The 21111-nt window shown below is 36.6% G+C and overlaps 5 protein-coding genes, 1 long non-coding RNA gene and 5 other non-coding genes across 13 annotated transcripts; 7 read left to right on the forward strand and 4 right to left on the reverse strand.

The window, feature by feature from the left end:
• The first annotated feature begins 486 nt into the window (after nucleotides 1-486).
• TRNAL-AAG (transfer RNA leucine (anticodon AAG)) lies at nucleotides 487-568 on the forward strand. The gene has a single exon. It is a non-coding gene; the product is annotated as a tRNA-Leu (tRNA).
• Nucleotides 569-1522: 954 nt separating this feature from the next.
• TRNAW-CCA (transfer RNA tryptophan (anticodon CCA)) lies at nucleotides 1523-1594 on the forward strand. Its single transcript has one exon. It is a non-coding gene; the product is annotated as a tRNA-Trp (tRNA).
• Nucleotides 1595-2486: 892 nt separating this feature from the next.
• LOC117228586 (uncharacterized) lies at nucleotides 2487-4646 on the reverse strand. Of its 2 annotated transcripts, XR_004492343.2 has the most exons (3): nucleotides 4306-4646; nucleotides 3797-4226; nucleotides 2487-3698 (listed from the first exon to the last, which is right to left on the reverse strand). It is a non-coding gene; the product is annotated as an uncharacterized LOC117228586 (long non-coding RNA). The 2 variants fall into 2 exon arrangements; XR_004492342.2 differs by having other exon boundaries at nucleotides 3797-4646.
• A 1300-nt stretch (nucleotides 4647-5946) lies between these two features.
• On the forward strand, nucleotides 5947-6018 carry TRNAW-CCA (transfer RNA tryptophan (anticodon CCA)). Its single transcript has one exon. It is a non-coding gene; the product is annotated as a tRNA-Trp (tRNA).
• A 262-nt stretch (nucleotides 6019-6280) lies between these two features.
• Nucleotides 6281-6362, forward strand: TRNAS-AGA (transfer RNA serine (anticodon AGA)). The gene has a single exon. It is a non-coding gene; the product is annotated as a tRNA-Ser (tRNA).
• A 307-nt stretch (nucleotides 6363-6669) lies between these two features.
• TRNAT-AGU (transfer RNA threonine (anticodon AGU)) lies at nucleotides 6670-6743 on the forward strand. Its single transcript has one exon. It is a non-coding gene; the product is annotated as a tRNA-Thr (tRNA).
• Nucleotides 6744-6881: 138 nt separating this feature from the next.
• Nucleotides 6882-8381, reverse strand: LOC117229173 (uncharacterized). Its single transcript, XM_033485429.2, has 4 exons — nucleotides 7960-8381; nucleotides 7583-7847; nucleotides 7238-7503; nucleotides 6882-7151 (listed from the first exon to the last, which is right to left on the reverse strand). Exons 1-4 carry the CDS (start codon nucleotides 7963-7965, stop codon nucleotides 6999-7001), a joined length of 690 nt encoding a protein of 229 aa, XP_033341320.1. The 5' UTR covers nucleotides 7966-8381; the 3' UTR covers nucleotides 6882-6998.
• Nucleotides 8382-8727: 346 nt separating this feature from the next.
• emei (transmembrane protein 161-like emei) lies at nucleotides 8728-11579 on the reverse strand. The gene is made up of 11 exons (XM_033485416.2): nucleotides 11222-11579; nucleotides 11027-11130; nucleotides 10694-10949; nucleotides 10513-10592; nucleotides 10204-10419; nucleotides 9994-10110; nucleotides 9783-9923; nucleotides 9541-9715; nucleotides 9367-9463; nucleotides 9132-9292; nucleotides 8728-9068 (listed from the first exon to the last, which is right to left on the reverse strand). Exons 1-11 carry the CDS (start codon nucleotides 11222-11224, stop codon nucleotides 8949-8951), a joined length of 1470 nt encoding a protein of 489 aa, XP_033341307.1. The 5' UTR covers nucleotides 11225-11579; the 3' UTR covers nucleotides 8728-8948.
• Nucleotides 11580-13302: 1723 nt separating this feature from the next.
• Nucleotides 13303-16116, forward strand: LOC117218152 (astakine). 2 transcript variants are annotated; one of them, XM_076526631.1, is made up of 3 exons: nucleotides 13303-13434; nucleotides 15151-15305; nucleotides 15549-16116. In XM_076526631.1, coding segments are annotated over exons 1-3 (411 nt in total). In that variant the 5' UTR covers nucleotides 13303-13432; the 3' UTR covers nucleotides 15803-16116. The 2 variants fall into 2 exon arrangements, with proteins under 2 accessions (XP_076382746.1, XP_076382747.1); XM_076526632.1 differs by having other exon boundaries at nucleotides 13351-13572.
• Nucleotides 16117-16881: 765 nt separating this feature from the next.
• LOC117218151 (AN1-type zinc finger protein 1) lies at nucleotides 16882-18011 on the forward strand. Its single transcript, XM_033466313.2, has 3 exons — nucleotides 16882-17021; nucleotides 17100-17533; nucleotides 17609-18011. Exons 2-3 carry the CDS (start codon nucleotides 17108-17110, stop codon nucleotides 17987-17989), a joined length of 807 nt encoding a protein of 268 aa, XP_033322204.2. The 5' UTR covers nucleotides 16882-17021; nucleotides 17100-17107; the 3' UTR covers nucleotides 17990-18011.
• Nucleotides 18012-18128: 117 nt separating this feature from the next.
• LOC117218150 (tetraspanin-33) lies at nucleotides 18129-21039 on the reverse strand. Its single transcript, XM_033466312.2, has 5 exons — nucleotides 20696-21039; nucleotides 20337-20540; nucleotides 20094-20267; nucleotides 19885-20016; nucleotides 18129-19799 (listed from the first exon to the last, which is right to left on the reverse strand). The coding sequence occupies exons 1-5, from the start codon at nucleotides 20783-20785 to the stop codon at nucleotides 19563-19565; spliced, it is 837 nt and encodes a 278-aa protein (XP_033322203.1). The 5' UTR covers nucleotides 20786-21039; the 3' UTR covers nucleotides 18129-19562.
• Between the last annotated feature and the right edge of the window lie 72 nt (nucleotides 21040-21111).

The raw sequence follows: 21111 nt of genomic DNA on the forward strand, positions 1-21111 counted from the left end.
TGGGCCCAAGGACTCTGGCCGTTGACTTTTATGAGACTCGAGAGTGAAGGACCGAAAGTGGCAGGCACTATCTTGTATCTTAATTACCTAAAATAAATAAACGCAAATGTCAAATCAACAGCACCTTGGACACGATTCCCTATGTGTTAGAAAGCATGGGCCATTTTCTACAATTATTCGGTAGTGAAGGGAATAGCTGGCAAGTATGGTCAATTTTTTTCAAACCCTAATTCTCATTGCGGGGATGAACAATGGCTCTTTACTCTCACATATACGTCAATGATCTAAAATAAATAAAAGTAAATGTTAAAACAGTAGATTTTTCTCTGAAGAAATCTTATCACATGCTTGCGGTTGCATCTCTAGAATCCGTTCCAAAAGAGTTGCAACTTGCAACGTCGTGTCGCTTCCTGTTATCTATTTAGCAGATTTAGCATATATGTTGGGTCTACATATAACGACCTTGGGAGCGGTGAGACTACAACGGGTAGCGTGGCCGAGCGGTCTAAGGCGCTGGTTTAAGGCACCAGTCTCTTCGGAGGCGTGGGTTCGAATCCCACCGCTGCCATTAATTTTTGCTTCCATTCGCAATAGCAGAGGTAGACGCCGATGCGTCCCCGGATTATATTCCTCGCAGCCTTCGCGGTCCGCGGCGTGTAATTAGCGGAAGAAGGCAGTGGTACCGACTCCTTTGAAGGTCCAATGGGTTGCGTCGGCACGCGGCGCCGTGGTTCACACCTATTAGGTGCGCACGTTGCTGCAGGAGCTTCACCATGTTGTGCCTCGAACCAGAGACATCTTCCGATGCTCTCGCGAACATTGTGCTAAGACTGTAACACAGTCGATAACTTCGTTTTTGTATAGGAACATTATCTATGAACAAAGTTAGAATTTCATAAATTTTAAATAGGACGTGCGATACTGTGACGACGATTATCTTTAGTAATATGAAAAAGGAAGAGATTTGAGAAACATCGGCATTCTCGTAGTTACCAAACTGTGGGTTTGAATAACATGCTCTTGCAAGCGGATAGAATCCTGTTGCCATTGTTATCACCGGGGGCTAGCCATTCTTGACCATTCTGGTAAACAGGGTCGATTATTGAACAGCCATCCGATCAGACAGGGGAAGCGGCGATGATATACACGTATAATAATAAACTCCAGCCGTCCCGAAAAAGCGCCATGAAAGTACTTATGCTTCTCGATGATCTGCTAGCCTGATCCGTGTTTCATTCTGAAGATGTTACCACGAGCCACACCCTGTTGGTACACATGCAACTTTTTAAATACGTAGATACGTGGACGTGAAATATAGATATGTTTCTTTATACAGAAGACATTATACAATGAAATTTAAACATTGCAATTGCGGTTCCTATATCTTTTAAAAATAACGAATCGTCTATTGACATGGTTGATTATTCAGTTTGTTTCTCAATAATTCTTTCGACGGAGTTCCGTTGTCAGGCTTACATGTCTGGACACAGAAAATTAGCGGTCAGGAAACGTCGTTCAAGCGGACTCCGTGGCGCAACGGTAGCGCGTCTGACTCCAGATCAGAAGGTTGCGTGTTCAAATCACGTCGGGGTCATGTCTATCTTTCATTTTGCAACTACAACATTTTAAGTATTATTTACCTGGGCATAATCTTTTCAACAGGTTTCCTTTGTGTTGCAATAATTTTTCAGCACCAAAACGATTGATTGGTCACTCTGAAATTATGAAATATTTCGTTGTTATACAATTTCAACTGCTTAAATGCATCGGGCAAAAAGTACAAGTGGATATGACGGTACCGTTCGACGTCGCGTGTGCATGAATGCGAAAGAAAGATGGCGGGAAATATAATGAACGCGGTTCCTTTGTACTGAAATTCAGTGCGAAGGAGACTGAAGTGCGGAGCGTGCTCACATCCCGCACACAAGACGCGAAATACTAGGATAATATGAATGACCTTTCTCCTCTCTCGTACCGTTGAGCGACATTCGCGCGGGTTGTCTCATTTAGCCCCTCCTTGGATTAGGCTAACACGTTCGACATGGAGGTCGACTAAAATGGCGGCTTCTTTCCCTATATGTATATGTATCATTGGAGAAAGAAAGTGCAGAGAAAAGACCCTAGGCTCTGATAATTAATTTAGCCCATGTGTCCCAGTACAAATATGTCGTTGTTGATATGTTAGTAAAATTGTTTTCTGTATTATTTAGTGTAGTTTGTTACAAATTTCTATGGTTATTCTTACTTATTACTATACATGTAGTTATATGTAGAAAAATAGTTCAATAAAAAAAATAAATTGTGAAGTTGCTAGTCCACCTTTAGTTTAGAATATTATGTGACTGAGGGTAAACTATGAATTATATTTAATTACGAACTTAGGAAATATAATCCCTAAATCCGTGTCAGTAGCTTGGTAGTTTTGCCGCAAGTGGCAGCACTATTTGTTTAATAATTTTAGTACTTTACTACGTTTTTATTCAAAGTTTAAATTATACTTGTCATTTATTAAATACATTTATTAATTCTATTATTAAGGCAATAAACGGTAAGAATACATCAGCATCATAGTAGAGACCCTGTAATAAGAAGTGCGCAGCGAGGGTGAAGTTAGGTCGTTGGTCGCCATGTTCAAGCACAATCATCGAAATTTGGAGCCCGCTGATTTGTCTCACTCAGTCATGTCTCGTCCTCTTTCCAAAGCAGTTGTGGGGTACTGAATGTATAGTAGAATGGAAAGGTTCTTGAATTGAGAGATTTATATGATTCGTGGTTAAATATGATGGCACCAATCAGAATCGGCCTCGATATTATGGGCATTTGCTGCTCCATCTAGCAACAAGAACCGGAACTAATCGGCTTGAAATTTGACGATTTTGCCGTAGATGGTAGCACAATTTGTTTTAAAATTTTAGTTATATTACCGACGGAGTTGATTCCATAAGTTCACAACAGAATGATTACCGCATATCTTGCAATGCGTGCAATTTATAAGAATAGGTAACACAATATAAGTTTTACAAGATAATCACTGTTGCGTATTAGCATCGCGAAACAAGATTACGTATCCGTACGACTACATACATTTCGATTGGACTTATCTATCTGAACTGAACCGAACTTTCAACATCGTTATGCTTCCCTGCTACAATGCACCAACTGATTGAGCCTAAATGATTCTGATTGCTAATCATTAAACCTTCAAACTTCAAACATCTCCGCGTACACGTTACATATATTATTAAATCATGCTTCGACTAAGATACGGAAAATTCTGAGATACACGTATCATTATATTGTCAAGATTCCACGGAGTTTTCCACGGAATTTTTTTTATCAAAAATATCACATCATGATGTCGATGACATCCACCATCTTTTTCCCAGGAAACGAAATACATACATATATACGTGATCGATATCAGGTACGATTTGAACGCAATTTTGTAACGTAAAAATCCCGAGTACTGTTTAAAATACATCGAGCTGTATTAATTTAACGTGGCTCGGTGTGCGATAGAATTATTCATTGAATTATAATCATCGAGTTTACCGCTACACACATACGTAACATAGACGTTGTCCATGCGTATCCAGGATCGCCGTGGACCTTGGTGCGCCGTTCGTCATCATCGTTTATCTTTCGCCTTTCGTACGACGAACGAGGAGTATGCTAATTTACGCGCAGCCTCCAGTAATCTGTAGTTAACGAGTAGAATGGACATAATCAACAATTTAACCGACTCGGTAGTAGGAACGCATGAACGTCGACTGATATTCGCCGCCATCGATATTACCTCTTCGATGGACGTGGTGGCCGCGGATCGGAAAGACACAATTTTGAGGAAGAGCCGCGCGGGCCTTAAGCACCTCTGTGACGTACAATACTTTATTGGCCCCCAACGACCTCTTTCCATTGCTTATCGGTTCATTGACTCCGGCATGGGCTGAAATTTCGGCAGGGCTACGTGTTTAGCCCGTCCCCGATGGCGGCAGACATCTTCCCGCTTCACCTCCGCCCTCGATAATCCATTGTTACGATGCTTCTAACCTCGTCCGCTCGGATCGAAGCATCATTACGGGACAGTGACACCGTTTTTCCCCAAAATCGGAATTAATAACGTGTCTCCAGTACGTATATGTAGGTGAGATGTCTCGTAAATTGTTTATCGTATCGTTATCGTGTCTCCGCGTCCGTAGTGCAACACAATGACGGTCCCCGTGTCGCTACATTCGTGGATGGATCAAACCTTATTACGCTTTCCCCTAAAATTAACGCGCGGTTCAGAAGTGGGGGATCCTCTACCTTCAAGCTTGTGTATTATGTCAGCACGTCACGTGGCCTACGTGCACACGCACGCAGCCAAGGTGGTGTGCGTGCACACTAGCGCATCTATCGGTCGCATGCGTTCCTGTTGAAAAAATTCCTCACGGGCGAAAGTCAAGGTATGACGGAACAGCACAACCATCGAAGCATACCAACTCCACTAACGTGTTATCCTGGTGCTAGGAGGGGCTTTGTGAGACAACCCGCGCGAAACTCTTTTCAACGTAGGGAGAAGACCGGCCTTCTCTAGCAACATGTTCCTCGGATAAATCGGTGCTTGCATGCGGGATGTGAGCACGCATCGCGTTCCTGTTTGTAGACACACTGCAACAATACTGATGATTGATGATGTTACATTTACCCTGTCTTATCATGTAGACATTCTACTACCTTTCCAGAGAACATATGACTACTGTTTATGCCACGAGGCCTAGCCTGTCACAAATGACAGGACTACAATTGTAATTAGGAAATTATAGGTAAATAATATCGGTTTTTGTGTTCTGTTAGGATTGAACGTATCCTTCTAAAGAAGGATATGTGCCATGTGGACACTTACTGCACATTTCTTAGCAAATGTAAGGAACGTACCTCGATGTGATGGACGGTCAATCACAGTCATCTCGGCCTTTTCGACTCTATGGCCAAAGCCATACTTAAAGATTCCTAACTTTTCAAACATGTATCAACAAATGCGTCTTATCAAGTACCCAGGTGACCTATGGTACCCCAGGTACCTATGACCTCACCATAAATTGACCGTCAGGCTATGTGCCTAAAAAATAAGCTGTCGCTATTATTGTCAATATACTTATCAAGAATTTATAAATTACAAAAATACAAATTTTGTCTAGGATAACGTTTTACTGGTTTCCTAAAATGGTTAAGTTAACCCTTTGCAGTCGAGGACTTTTTCAAGTGAACTACCCGCTGCGTCGAATGTCTTATTTTGTATAAAGCGATATTATGTTTTTATTTTTTGTTGTCTTTGCGGCGACATTCGATCTAGTGAATAGAAATGTGATATCGCTTGTACGGCGACATTCGACTGCAAGGAGTTAACATTAATATGGAAAGTATATTTATATTTTTCATAAATATCAATATAATCTTACGAAATTATATCGTATATGGTCTTATTTTAAACAGAAAAACCTTACAATTACATAGATAGAAGTCTCATTAAGAATATATAAAAAAGTTTTATATTGCGTTATTATTTATTTTTCATTTGCTATCCTTTCCTACGTTCGGCAAAGTACAAAAGCGAACGCCGAAGCTCGATCTGAGGCTGATCTTGATCTTTTCAAGGCACTTCGGTTCCGAGTTTTATTCAGCACTTGATCTGCCTGGCGCGATGCTTGCCCGCCAATGTGAACATGGTTATACTTGCACGGACCGAGCACAACAGCGAGTTTCGGCCCTAAGGGGTTGCGGAAATATAATGTAATATGATAGATTAATGACTTAATGTACTACACTTTCCATAACTGAAATATGATCAACACTTTCTTTATTTCAGATATTTTTTTATACGAAATGAGCTTTTCTTGATGAGTTATTGATTCAAGACCGACAGAACAAGAAAGTATTCCGTTTTCAGAAGATCGATGTAACGAAGACTCCGTGGCGCAACGGTAGCGCGTCTGACTCCAGATCAGAAGGTTGCGTGTTCAAATCACGTCGGGGTCAATTTCTTTTTTCCCATCAAATATTTGTAATACATATACTTTTGCTTTTAATTTAAATTATTATCTTTCATAAAAACTCTAACATCTGCAAGTCATCAATGAGAAACGAGGATAATCACTCACTGCAATAATACACTTTAAGTAGTTCTTGGTTTGTCGATGCTAAATAATTCTTTATATATTCTAATATTTTATTATTGCTTGATTATTTATAATAATTTCTAGTTGCTCTGAATTTTTCAAATTTAAGGCAATTTCTCGGAGCAGTCGTGGCCGAGTGGTTAAGGCGTCTGACTAGAAATCAGATTCCCAGTGGGAGCGTAGGTTCGAGTCCTACCGACTGCGAATATATATAACATAAATCATTTTTTTTCTTCGAAGAGTAGGTACTATTTTACATTTCAAAGATAGATAAGACCGATGAAAATGAATGACTATTCTGGGCTTAATAGTGAAGTAAATTTTTATTCCATCTGTTCAATACGTTTCTGAAGGTAGAGTTTTCTATTGTCGCCAGGAAGTAATTAATTTTTTCTTAATTTCATTTGTATAAGTTATAAAGACGTTCAACAATATTGTTACCAATAATTAATTGTTAAATTCATTTACTGCTCAAAACTGTTCTACGCCTTAATCGAAATTGGTGCTCAGCGGCGCCGTGGCTTAGTTGGTTAAAGCGCCTGTCTAGTAAACAGGAGATCGGGGGTTCGAATCCCCCCGGGGCCTTAAGTGGATCTTTTTTATTTACTTTTAGTAACAAAATTCTCTGACGTAGAACGTTATTACTTTATTATATTTATCATTGTATATTAAATTGATATTTTATTAACAGTTTGATAAATGATAAATCAAGTAACTGCAATAAAGGATTCACAGTGTTTATTTCAGTATCTTTAGGCTATTAATTAGTAGTATACAAATTGTTTCAGCGCACATTAAATTAATGCAAATAAATAAAATTATTATATACATTCTTATCATCTAAAAGTCAAATTTGTAACCATTTCCAGAGACTTTCACACGTGCTACAGAAGGTGCAGAAGAATAAGCGACGCCTAACAAACTCTGAGGCTGGTGTTCCTGTTGCTGGGGCTGTTGCTGTTCCTCTTGCTGTAATTCGACTTGTTCGGGAACCTGTGGATGATTACTATTAAACAAAAATCACATTTGAATTTTCTACAAATTATTATAATTAGTTGTCATATAACTGAAAGTTTTACCTGTTGAGTTTGAGCAACTTGTGCATGCGATTGTGCTTGAGCTTGTCTTAAAGCAAGAAGTTGGGCCAATTGTGCCTGATACAAAGCAGCTGCATTATATCCTTGTACCTGAGGTTGCTGAATTTGTTGCAACTGTTGATAATAAGCCAATGCTGCAGGATCTGCAGCAGTTTGATAGGGATAAGGTGCAGCTACAGGAGATACATATGTGGGTGCAGCTGGTGCAGCTGCATAGCCATTTGTAATTGGACCAACTGGAAACACTCCTGTAACATAACACATAATTACTCTGATTCCGTTTTTAGAACAAGATAAATACTATTATTTTGTTAAATAGTTACAGACCTAAGCCAGGATTTCTATAAGCAAGAGCATTGGCAACATTAGGGAACACTTTCTGTGATAAGTAAGGATTTCCAATACTGGAACTAAACGATTGATGAGAGCTGGGTCCACTAAATGCAAAGGCAGTTTGTGTCAAGCCTGGCCTAATGAAACTAAAGGATGCATGTTGGTCAGAAGTGCCTAATACATTTGTGGGTTTCACACCATTAATAGGTGGCTCAGCAAATGCACTGGAAAGCACTATGCAACCAAGTACTATGTATTTCTGAAAGAAATAGATCTTTTAGCAACTAGAACAGAGATAAATGGGTTGCAACAAGTTCTAGTAGAAAGAATTACTCTTCATTGAAGTTGAGAAACTTGCTCTCAGTACTCACCAACATTTTAGAAACTTAAAAGAACTTTAGCACTGTCTCACAGGAACGAACGATCGTATTAACAATGGAACATCAACTATTCTGACGCCAAGTAACCCCGTGGGGAGTTATATATTGCGGAAGCGACCAGGTTGATACGTGAGTAGCATCACATCAACACGTTTTCAGAGGTACAATCACACTTTCTCCAAGATGCCAAGATGGGACAGTTCATGAATCGTAATCGCTTGATATCAAGTTTTCGTTTTTACAGAAGATTTTTGTAATGCGACATAATGTACATAATTGTACGGTTATTTACAAACTAGGATATAAACTGTTCTTCATCGCCATATCATGACCGTATCTTTTTGAAAATACGAGTACATTGCAATACGTAATAATGTGAATATTTTTTACAGAATTATATACAAGAATCGAATTGCTACAATATAAAAGGCAATGTTATACCTCTATGTGATTCATCTATGATCATGACGTAGCCGAAGAAAGTTTGCTTTCAGCAAATCCAAAACGGTATTGATACGCCGACAGGTTATTAATGGTAATCAAATAGTCGTTCACAGAATGTTAAATAGCTTATTTACTGGCAGTGATACAATTTATTTATGTCTCGCACACGTTCAGAAGCCATACTTAGATTCGACCGTAAAATATCCGTAAATTTCTCTCTGCTATTCTGTGTGCTACCACCTCATGTACTTTTCCATCGGTTTTGTATAATCGCCACACATTATATGGAAAATTTAAACATTTGTTTTGACGTAGTTGAGTTTCAGCTCTTTTATTACTATATGTATTACAAATTTTAAAAGTTAGTACAAATGTTTTTTTTGGACAGTCGATATTGTGCGTACCTTGAAATAGGTACTTTTTCGAAAAATATTCGTTGAATATTCCAGTAGCAGTAGAATCGATAGACCAATTGCAGAGATTGACATAAATTTGTGCGAAATGACGTGAAATGCGTTATCTTTCACGGTGACTGTTCACATACTGGAGAAATATGATTGATAAAACATGCCCATGGCAGTAGACGCAAATAATGTGAAGCAACTCCACCATGTTGCTAGACCAAATAGACCTCTGTACACGTCTGTTGTAAATATCTATAAAATAACATATTGTGTATTCGTGATTTTGTGGTTTTGTCCATGAAACTATAGTTATACCTGCTTCAAAGATCCTAATGCAAGTTGAAAATCTTGCGCGGTTTGCGCAACAGTTTTATCAAGATCATCATTGGTTCCTTTCAGTACCGATATTGGTGATTCATCCACTGGACACTCTTCCAAAGCTTCATCTTTGAAGATACCCTCCCACGTATAACCACCTAACGAAGATATACAAACACATTAATATATGAAAATATAAAATTGATAAACAATACTTTGAAATTGATTTTACCTAATGATTTGTACATGAACGTTAAAAATAGACATATAATTAATGGAACAATGATTTGCAACGCGACAACACATAAATAATAAAATACGGCTGCAATCTGAAACAAATTAGAAATAAGACTATTAATATAATTGATAACTACGATTACGTCCTAAGTGTTTTTTTCATAAGTACCTTTTTCTGTAAATCAACGTTCTTTATCCTACCAGCTTCCTTCTTTTGATTCTCTAATCGTTGCACAGCTAAATTTAGATATGATTGCAGATACGTCGGCATCAATATTAACTTTAATAAAATCGCAACGACTATTGCAATCAGCCTCATACTCTCGAAAGCCGCGGGTGTCATTCTGTAAAAATTTATTTTTAAGAATACAATTAACATATTACTAAAGTCTTTAGCGAATTAAAACTTACAGTGGACCATTCATACCAGAAAATATTCTAACTGTAAGGTAATCCCTACTTATAGGCTTAATCCATAAGCTTATCAATAGAAGTGGAGAGGCATAACTAATGTTTGATATCAATAACAATAGCTTTCTGTCTTCGCAATATCTAAAACATAGTAGTTTGTTAAACATTCGTTCCAGTGAGAACATTTTTGACGTTACCATAGTCTCAGTACCTTAATGTATCCCAATGCATTTTTGACACTCTCAATCCAGGAAAAGTAAATAAGGAACCGAGCAAACCACACCACAAGGCAAGAAAGAATTTTATAACAATTTTTGATGCAGGTCCACTATAAAGGAAATTATCAGAGTATGGATATATAGAGATGAAATAATGTAAAAAGACAAACTGAAAGCTCCTAGTTAAGATTCTACAGACTTACGTAGATGAAAGACCTTGATTATCTAAAAACAAAGATGCGCTGTGATTAAAGCTTGCATAAGCTTTGTCCAATCCAATTTCAAGATTGTTCTCATCAACGATAAGAATCATCATAGCTATGAGAAGATAAGCAAATCCGGTCACAATACATGTGGACCTTTCACCTATACTCTCCTCTCCTTTGAAATATTCTATCCACAAGGAGAGCAATACTTTGCTAAGTAAATAATTAAGGAAGTCAATCTCAATATAAAAGAATCATTCTTTAGAGAAAGTATACCCTGACATGAATCAGCAGAGAAAAGGATACAATGCAAAACCCAAAACCAATGAACACCAAAGCATACTTAGATTTATCTCATCTTTGATTGGATAGAAATAATTATACACCTGTTTGATACAAAGCATTATGAAAACACAAAGAAAGGAGCCTAAACTTTTCATTTTACATTTCTTTCATACTCTGTACATTCAAAGAAACCATTACCAACCTCTGTTAGAGCATAGACTGCTGCAGCATAAACAGAAAAATCCAATAACCACTGATACTCTGTATAATATTTTAAATGCACTACATCTAAAGTATTTATCTTAACATTCTCCAGTGTAATATCCAGATTTCTAGGAACTTGAAACACATCGGCAACCTTTCCATTTTCCATGTGCTTGCCTTTCTTGGGTTTCTCTTTGGGTACACCCACAAGGCTCCTTAACTGTTGGTCAGTTGGATACAAGTAACGTGTCAACCTATTAAGCAATTAATAAATCTTCTATTAACTTTAAATTCTGGTTGATCAATGTTGTTACCAATCATGTCAATGTACCCTGTAGAACATAAGATCCACCTCGCCAAGGAGAAATGTGGAGTCAATTTTTGGATGACACTGACCATAATAAGAGTGATGACCAATTGAGCTCCGAGGAAAGCCTGTAACATTGTAAATCACTTTTACTAAAGAACATCGAATATCTGTTTGAAGTTGTTATTTATCCTAGACACTTGTGTTCAAAGAGATTACCATGATTGAATTTGTTGCAGGATTTGAAAAAAAAAATAAAGTGAATCCACCGATCTCACGAAACCATAAGTCCCATCACGGGAATCGTAATTCCTCGATAAATCGCCGACTAATGCTGAGAGACAACAAGCAATTATCTCGGAAATAACGCCGGTAATGCGTGTTCAACCATTTTAAATGGCACACGTTCGAATAGCTGGTTTTATAAATAGTTGTAACCCCGCGAAACCGAAAACATCGTAACCCTTTGCATGGGATATGAGGTTATTTCCAGTTATTCTGATTCTATCTATAGTAAGGGAAGATTAACCTGTTTGGGGTGAAGCCTTGCAAAGTCGCTGACAGATGGCTAACTATCATCGAAGATGCCATCTATATACTCGAACGTAAAAGATTTAAAAATTCGAGATCATAATTTAAATTCAAATTACACTCAGAAAAATTATGTAATATAACCACAGACCGCGTCTGTGATATAACAATGTTACTTATCTTTTGAATATTTAAACATTCACTCATTCATAGGTATGTAATCATTCAAAGGAGCCAGATTGAAGCATTATAGTTGTAAATAATAAGCGTATCACAGAACGCGAATATGGCCTCGAAAACGAGAGCGGTACCATCTGTATAAAACTGTTCGAACTTTTACCAAAAAGTTATAAGGATTTTAATTGTCGATAAAATAATTTGTCTAGCAATTTGAGCGTTTTGCCACTACGAGCAATGGCGCTAAATTTAGGTTTCAGGATGCTCAGATGATTTTTGTCACTATTTACACAGCGTGCTAAAGACGAACCGGTAAGAATCATTTGCGATTACATCAAACATTCGTTAATGTTATACAAATAATGTAAAAATATATTGAGCGTTAGGTTTGTACTTCAATCATTTACTCTAAAGTTCTAATATTATAACGAATCTTCCGATTTGAAGCAGTAGTCGTGCATTTACCATTTTCGTTACCAAAGTAAAGTGGAAACTGTACAATTTTTCGTCCACAAATATGGATACATTAAAAGAATACATTTTTTCACATTTCCTTGAGTATGCAGCACTCAGCGTCCACCATTGTGGAGCCATAGAAATAATAAATAGTATTATTTTTTAATCAATGATAATAATGGTTTAATAGCAATTTTTATTGGAAAAGGTTACGACAATAGTCTGCTACTGATAGATCCAGCTTGTGCAATTACAATTACCAATACCCGCAGGTACGTACAATCGACAACGAATTGATCGCACAGGAAATGCTGGTCTCATGCTGATTATAGGTAAATTAGAAACTTAGTATAATTAAGAGTGAAGCAATATTCGATATGTAGCCGAGATCGATGAACCTTCTCTCGTGGTTCCTGACCGATAAACACGAAATTGATTTTAAAAAAATGGCAATCCAGAGATTCATTAAAGTATTTGTGACGTCGATTCAATCGAAGTTTACGCGCACGCATTGAACTCGGCCCCATCGCTACCCGACGATAGACATTGTTCCAATAATACCGAACAACAAATGGCATTAATTATTAATCCTACGTACGAGCTTACAGGATCTGATGCGATCTCGCATCGCGGGATTTCCATTCAATTGATTACGTAATAGTTAATTATAAAACGGACGATCTTCGATTGAACCTACCTGTTTGTGAAATGTGGTAATTACGAAGGTGACGAGAAAAATTTTATTCGGACCTCCAACAAAATGATTTTAATTGAAATAATATACCAAGAAAGTTTCCGTCTTTTTAATCACTGCAGATAGATAGATATCTTCCTAAACTTTTCCATTTCATTTTCCTTCTCATCATGAATTGATGCTTTTGCAGAACCAATCTGGAAGATCAATATTAGAGAATCCAGAGGAACTCGATGGTTGTACCGTTTATTTCAAACGATGAGAACATTAAATTAATTTGCCTTGTTCCAGATAAATTAGTGTCACTATTCTGAAAGATAAGAGTTTAGCCAGGCAATCGTGATTGCAACTCTCTCGGTGGTAGTTGCGCCACTATCGTCAGGGATAATGGCGCCAACAAAAAAAAGATTCGTGTATCTGGGCACGAAGATCGATCGATCCGACCGTGACACCCGTGCCATGAATCTTCCTCTTCGATATAAAAACAACAGCCTCACCGGTTCACGCGATCAAATGCCGACAAGTGTTCGCCGAGCGTGGACAACGTGAACGATCTCTGCTGGCATCCGTGAATGTACGCACCTATCTGTAATTATCGTTGTTCTATTTGATCTTGTCACACCTGAGAAACGAAGAAAGAAAGAGAGAGAAAGAGAGAGACGCAAAAGTCGTGATCGGCCGTATACGAGATTAACAGGATTTGGATTCACGCGTGAGTACAAGAACAGAACAAGAACATTTTACAAGCGTTTCGATGAATTAGTATCGAAATAAGAAATTAAAGAGATCCGCGGCGCGTCCGATCCGCAGAGACTTACTCTACGCGGCTGTTCGCAAAATGTGCGTTCCTCTTTCATTTCATCTCTCAGTTTATGGACGCTTTACATTCGCGGGAAAGGTGTTAATGGGCTTCAAATGAAAAAACTTACAGCATCGTTGCAGGATAATTATTTTGTGCCGTGAACGCGTATTAAGAGATCAAGATTAACGCGAGCGGTATTTTATAAAATATAATATATTTTATAAAATTAATATACTCTTTATAAAATATAAAATATATATTAACTCTCCCGAATCGGTCTATGACGTTCATAATTACGTTCACGGGAGGACACGTCATTTACGCAGAAACATAGAGCCCGAATGAGTGTCCTCGAAAATAATGTGTATCGTTTCATCGCTGCAGTCGGGCATTATATAATTATCAATGATACATTATCACGAACGGGAGAAAGATGGGGGTCAGAGTCACCGATGATACAGAATTTGGAGCAAACGTCGTGGATATCAGCGATCTCGCGACCCAACATCGCCGGCTAAATACATAGTACGGTTTTTACAGTTTCTAACGAGTCGAAAGTTGACGCCTCAGTTATTCGTTGTCTGATTAACGCGTGACTAAGCCCTGGACGAAAGATCGGTCCATGTACGAACAACCTACCTGGAGGCTCCTTTGTCTCCCTCTTTCCTTCTTTAGGGAACAAGGAAATAAGGGTGCCTCGATACCGAGCATGCCGATTAACCCTTAACGTGCACGCTCGAGTTAACTCGAGCGCGCTAAACTGGCCAAACTGTGCACACTCGAGATAATTCGAGCGGCGTTGTACTTTATGTTGCTATAATTTTTCACACTCGAATGGAATCGAGAATTGAAAATAACAATGTGAAAGCAAAAAAAAACAATCGTTTTATTGATATTTATCATTTACATGAGATTGTAAGCTATAACACTTACTTATTCAAGTATAAAATATATCCTTTTTCTAGTTATCACTTACGACTTATCTTTTCCTTGTGAGCCGCTTTCCGACAGCGTATTCATATTCGGATACTGATTCGCTCATTTTTCAATATATATTTTACTAAAATATAATGTAAAATAAAATACAATAATAATAATAATAATAATAATAATAATAATAATAATAATAATAATAATAATAATAATAATAATAATATTCTGAAAATTAGAATTGCAATAAAAATTTTGATTATTTTTGTATTTTTGTAATTTTCTTGCCAAGACAACGTTCTAAATTGTGTTTTTTTACATTAAAAAAAATTGATCTTTTTTGGCCGGCCTTTTTCAAAAAAACTGCGCATTAAGGGGTTAATCAAATACGACTGAACTACATCCCTATTGTTCTATTGCAACTGCGAAAATTTTGTATAATCGTTCCCAGGTGTCTGATAACAAAACGAGCTGCGAATATACGAGCTCAAATATGACTGAACTACATCCCTATATTGTTCTATTGCAACTGTGAAAATTTTGTATAATCGTTCCCAGGTGTCTGATAACAAAACGAGCTGCGATGGCGTCGATCTTGCTCGCTTCGATTCTTCTCCTTTCGTTCAGCTGTCTCTCCCACGCAACGGACCGACCGGATTATATTCACTGTCAGAATAATTTGGAATGCGGACCCGGATACTGTTGCTCCATAGGTATGACGTTCGATGGTAACAATTTACACATGGTGCCATCGAAAGGAAATCGTGTGCTGTTTTATTCCTTGTGACTTATCCCGATTTCCAAGAACGAAATCGAAGCTCAAGGGCAGCGTTTCGACACTGCAGAAAGAGTTCACGTTGAATCGTGGCAGCGGCTTTAACTCGCTTAAAGGAACGCGATGATATTTATTGATAATTATTGATAAGCGATGAAATTAATAGAACGATTGATTTTAGGAGCAAACAGGTACAGTACCCCTCAGTGCAGACCTATGCATGCTGTGGGAGAAGTGTGCAGACCAGGCATCCCTTCCACCATCAACATGACTGCGTCGTATCCTGACGGTGTCCACGTGCAGTTGACCAACGTTCATTATATCCTTTGTCCCTGCGCCGACGGATTGTTCTGCAACCTAGGTGTCTGCGAGGAGACAGCCGAGAAACGCGACTCGAATCTTTTAATCGACGAACACCGTAATCAAGAAGATTAATCCATCCATTAGACGTGTCTCTGCAACGGCTCTCTACGGTGCAATTCGAGTGGCATTGTACAGGGCAAATGCGAAAAGCGGCTAAATAACGGGGGATTTTATTTTAAATGATTCAAACAAGATGACCTAAATAAAACATGATCTGGGAACCAAAGCGTTAAGTATTTTTAAGTTAGATGTAACGGATACGAGTTGACGCGTTAACGTATATTAAACATAGCACAGTCGATCGAGTATCGTAAGTAAGTTTACTTTGATGCAATGTACTTCTAGTGTGTAAAACCGTTAAATAAAAAATAACGCACTGCAATAAATGCTATTCTAGTCTAAGTAAAATTAAGAAGACCTCTGCAGCTATGTAATTTAATAACGATTGTTACATGTTGAGTTCTTCATTGATACCTGTTTCTTAAAAAATGGCGCCGAAGTATCATCGCGCCACCATCTAGCGTTAAAAGTATGGTACTATTTAGCTATTTGTTTGTGCATTTTTCCGTATATGGCGCGACGAATCATTTCTATTATTTGTTTCACATATTTAGATAATTAAAAACATTATACATAACAACTTTTTCTTTGAAATATTTATTCATAGAAATTGAAATCAATCCGACACCATGGAAAAATATGATTTGTTATAATTTTCTTATAACAATGATCTTGTTTTATGCAATCTTATTGTAAGCTTATCAATTTAAAAATAACGCAAAAATTTTTGTTGTAATTCGATTAAACAAATTTTTGTACTATTTTCTACGAACATACGATATAAAAAAACAATTTCCGTATCTTCATTCACGTAAGCAGAGTACAATGACCTTATATATTTTATTGCGCAGGATTTCATCCACTTCGGCATACATGTGCATTGTTCTGAATTCGGTCATTTCGGTCGTACAAAAGTTCTTTATACATATGTACATACATATATTAAAGTGAGCGAAACATTGTTCGATTAATTAAGTGAGTCTTTACGGAATGGACAGTCAGGTGTGTGCAGACGGTAAATTATTAGACGTGATCGATGAAGCTTGGCAAAATGACTGTTTGCCCATCGACGATATTGTAGTACCACCAGCAGAATTACCTGATCCAGAAAGTGACAATGGCGATTCGCAAATGACACTAAAGGAATTGGAACAAAAGTGGAATAATCTTGCTTTGGGCACACTCAGTGAAAATCATTTGCATTCTCCGACACCGTCTCACAATTAATTAAGTAAGTATATACTTGAATACTTTACATAACCAATGTATCTACAATTTACTTATTAATGTTTATTTTATTTTTAACAAGGACTCATAATGGATTTTCCAAATCTGGGGGAAAGATGTTCAGTCGATGAATGCAAACGATTAAATTTTTTGCCGTTCACGTGCAATCATTGTCGTGTAATCTTTTGCATGCAACACTTTCAGGCACACTCTCTCAAATGCGAAAGTTTCCGCGACAATGTGACAGACACCAAGACAAAATCTTTAAGTTACATTTGCACAGATGAGTCATGCAAAGAAACTTCACCTATTGAAATGAATTGCATCAAGTGCAAGAAACATTTTTGTTTGAAACACAGATACCATGGGTGTCTAGAATATTCCAATGAAGAGAAGACAATGAAATTGAAAAAATGGCAGATACCAAAGAAACAATTTGCAGAAGCAAAAGCTATAGTGGATCAAGAAATTACAGTTAGTTTAAAGAAATCTAAAAACATTGCAATGGCCAACAAAGTATGTTGTGGTATTTAAATGACCTGTAAGATAGAATTTATGCGTATAAGTTTACACTAAACATTATTTTTACAGGTACGTCTTATGCGTATAAAGGGTTCTGCTGTTGGTCCTAAAAATATACCAATGAACGAACGTTGCTACTTTCTTGTATACCCATCACCTAAAATGTATAATAAACATATAGGACCATCAAAGGGTATTTATGTGAATATGACTTGGACAATAGGAAAAGCCATTGATTCGTTGGCTGACATACTTAAAATGTCCAACAATAATCATGTAGCGGGTGCATCTAGATTACAATTATTTCATCATGCAACTGGTGAACTGGTATCCAATGAAATGGATACATTATTAACAAAGTTGCTAGAAAATTCTGAACTTGTTGATGGTCAAAGTGTTATTTTAGAATATTCAGATTGTGTGCCTATAGATACTTCTTTGTATAAATAAACTAATTTACAATGAATAATAACACCAGCTGTTGTTTTCTTCATTTTTACATGAATCACCTCATAAATTTATTGAACATTTCTTTTTCATTTTCATATTATATGTATATTCGAACACTGGTAATGGCAAGAACACAATATTAGAATAATACTTGTTTATTACAAACTAGATGGATTCATATATCAGTTTTACATTTATTCTCGATAAAAAGTCACGCAGATGTACTCCATATGCACTCAATAAACGAATCGTTTACACCAGATTATTGTCAGGTTTTGTTCCAAATAAAAATGTTAGACAATATTCTGACTTTGGCACTGGACGTTTCTTCATCTATACATTAGATTAGAGTTACACTAATGTAATATAATAGAACGAAACTATATGGATTTGTAAATGACTATGTGCTTACTGATATTGGGGGATCAGGACCCACCAGACCTATAAGAATATTTTGGCTAAGAAATTAGGAAAAAGTCGGAAGGCTTTGTACAGATGATCGATGATCAATATACGAATCTCAGTCCCAAGGCCTGTTTCCGACTATTTCTTAAAATCCTACAATATTTTTATAATATGCTCATATAAAGATTAAAAAACATGAATACATAGCAAAAGAGATTCGAAGTTAATTTTTTCGAACGATGTGCGTATTTTATCTGTGTACTTATATAGTGTATTCTATTGTGTTTGATAAGTATTCTTTATCTAAAAGAATAACAAAAAGCTCTCGTTTAAAATGAGAACGATTTACCTGCTAAAGCATTTTTGCAAATAATTGCATAAATATACAGAAAAAGAAGAGTATAAAAACTCAATCGCTTATAAACCTCATATAAATTGTGTCTACTTTGTAAATTACATAATCTAATTGTAAGTCTTTTATAGATCAATTATTCAAAAGCTTAAACTGTCAGTACTTATAATATGTATGGATACATTATTCTGATGATACTTTGAAAATCTGATGCAAAAATTACTATCGTATGAAATTCAATATTGTATAAGGATATTTTTTTCAGAAAATCATACATGAATAATTATTGCACGTTAATATTAAATCAATTACCTTGGCATGTACTCACTGTTCTATCCTTTAGTAATCTTATACTAACTAAAAATTCTACCCAAATGCGAGTAGCTTTTGTAAATGCAAATTCATATGCATGTAAATGAAGGCTTATACTTGGATCACATTTTTTTAATGAACTAGTGTGACCAGTTTGCTGCTATGTAAATAAAATTTCATTAAAAAAATGTATATATGGCTAAAGCATTCAACGATTTAATAAGAACGATGAAAAAAAAACAAAAAAACGTTTACAACAACAGGAAAGTATGTAAGTTAAAGCTAGCCTTTGTTTAAGTATATATGAAAATAATTTTTAAAATAAAGAACAAGCCTAATCAAAAAAAGAATGCATAATATGTATACGAAGATCGCGAAAAGAACGAGTAATGTCATTCGAACGTTTACGTGCGTTTCGACATCTTGGCCTCTTGTTCGGCCACTGGCCACCTGCCAGCTGGGAGGGCAATGAATCTGATAGCGGTAGGTGGCCTGAAGTCAAGCTCAGGAATGCCAACGAGATTTTTGTAATTCAATTTGACCTTCTAGTGTTTTGGCAAGATAAATTACAAACAGTTGACTAAGGGCTATACCCAAAGCAATACCAGCTATTGTATACAAGTTTCGTTCTGCAAAACTTCTTACAATTTCAATACATCCACTGGTCCACACCTTTTTGCCGGCTTCAGAGACTGGAAACATTTGAACTTTGTACCCACACATTATATTCACAAGACCGCTCTGAAAATTTAAATGGCATCTTATTTATATTGTGTCTTAATTATACTACTGCTATTTAAAAGTTTGAATATTAGAATGAGCATACTGATATGTCTGTAGCATTGATACAACAAGAAAACGGCACACCGCAACGTTCTACACTAGGACTAGAACAATTGAAGTATTCATTTTTTCCCCAATCCAAATATCCTTCTTGGCTCAAACCGCAGCACTGAAACTATAGATCAAAATATTCATACATTCAATGTTATAGATTTTTGTAATATATTATTGGGCTATTATGGAAGGTCTTACTTCTTGTTGCCCAAAGTCAATGAAGTTCTGTAGATCAGGATCCTCTCTATACGTTTGTATAATCTTATCTGTGAATGATTCTTCTAACAATGATTGCAATGTATGGGGAAACACAAAACCAACAATTGCTACTCCCATTTCAAGGAGAAAGAACACCAACAAAGAGAGTGAATACTGCAACAAAAAAACAATATGTTAACTAATCTATAAATGTTCACTTAGCATATATGTAGTAGTACTAACAAATTTCAGAAGACATGTATTTTCACGCAGTGCCCCAACACATCCAGCAAAACTAACAACAAAGACTACTCCTCCTGCAATGACCATTACAAGAGAAATATTCAAGACCACATCGTACACATTTTCCAGTCTAACAGATCCAGTAGCTTGCCATTTGTCCACAAATGCATATAAGCCAACTCCAATTAACAATCCTCCGAATAACTACATAATAAAATATTATATTTGAAATTGTATTGTCCTGTAGTTAACCATTTCCCCAAATTTTGATGTAATTTGGAGAGACAAGTACTGAGATGATGATTACAGCAATTAAAGAAAATTTATTAAGATATTAAAGATGTGAAAAACTTACTTACCCAGAAAACGAAATTGAGCATAAATATCATATACTTTACGCACGAACTAACATATGTAAAGTTATTTGTCCGCCTTCGGTTATTCATCATTGCAAAGTAAAAACAGTTATAGAATTTATTGGTTGGTATGTACAATTAATATAACACTCGCGCTTTCAGCTATGTATATATATATATATATGTACATGTACAATTTACATCAGCTGCACCACTAATTCGTCGATTTCACATACTGGATACATATTAACGAACTTTTCACTCGATTCTAGATTAATTACGTTTGACGATCCATGAATAAAATCAAAACTATAATGCACCATTCTTTGACAGCTTACTTGGAATCCGCCATTACAGTTCCGTTTCTCGTGTTCCCTGCTCTTCGATTTGAAATCAGCTGTCCACGCGTTCCATGTTCC

The sequence above is a fragment of the Megalopta genalis genome, chromosome 15, assembly GCF_051020955.1.
Source record: "Megalopta genalis isolate 19385.01 chromosome 15, iyMegGena1_principal, whole genome shotgun sequence".
Taxonomy (NCBI): domain Eukaryota; kingdom Metazoa; phylum Arthropoda; class Insecta; order Hymenoptera; family Halictidae; genus Megalopta; species Megalopta genalis.

What these genes read in the sequence shown, in the direction of transcription:
- emei (XM_033485416.2), bottom strand. An exon ending in ATGCATTGGGATACATTAAG is followed by an intron (nt 9,924 to 9,993) that starts GTACTGAGACTA and finishes ACTATGTTTTAG; the next exon opens with ATATTGCGAAGACAGAAAGC. An exon ending in TCTGGTATGAATGGTCCACT is followed by an intron (nt 9,716 to 9,782) that starts GTAAGTTTTAAT and finishes AAATTTTTACAG; the next exon opens with AATGACACCCGCGGCTTTCG.
- LOC117218152 (XM_076526631.1), top strand. An exon ending in CGGATACTGTTGCTCCATAG is followed by an intron (nt 15,306 to 15,548) that starts GTATGACGTTCG and finishes GATTGATTTTAG; the next exon opens with GAGCAAACAGGTACAGTACC.
- LOC117218151 (XM_033466313.2), top strand. Translation starts at nt 17,108, where the DNA reads ATGGATTTTCCAAATCTGGGGGAAAGATGTTCAGTCGATGAATGCAAA. An exon ending in ACATTGCAATGGCCAACAAA is followed by an intron (nt 17,534 to 17,608) that starts GTATGTTGTGGT and finishes TTATTTTTACAG; the next exon opens with GTACGTCTTATGCGTATAAA.
- LOC117218150 (XM_033466312.2), bottom strand. Translation starts at nt 20,785, where the DNA reads ATGATGAATAACCGAAGGCGGACAAATAACTTTACATATGTTAGTTCG. An exon ending in TTGACTTTGGGCAACAAGAA is followed by an intron (nt 20,017 to 20,093) that starts GTAAGACCTTCC and finishes TTTGATCTATAG; the next exon opens with TTTCAGTGCTGCGGTTTGAG. An exon ending in TCAATGCTACAGACATATCA is followed by an intron (nt 19,800 to 19,884) that starts GTATGCTCATTC and finishes TTAAATTTTCAG; the next exon opens with AGCGGTCTTGTGAATATAAT.
- LOC117229173 (XM_033485429.2), bottom strand. An exon ending in TTATAGAAATCCTGGCTTAG is followed by an intron (nt 7,504 to 7,582) that starts GTCTGTAACTAT and finishes GTTATGTTACAG; the next exon opens with GAGTGTTTCCAGTTGGTCCA. An exon ending in AAGTTGCTCAAACTCAACAG is followed by an intron (nt 7,152 to 7,237) that starts GTAAAACTTTCA and finishes AATCATCCACAG; the next exon opens with GTTCCCGAACAAGTCGAATT.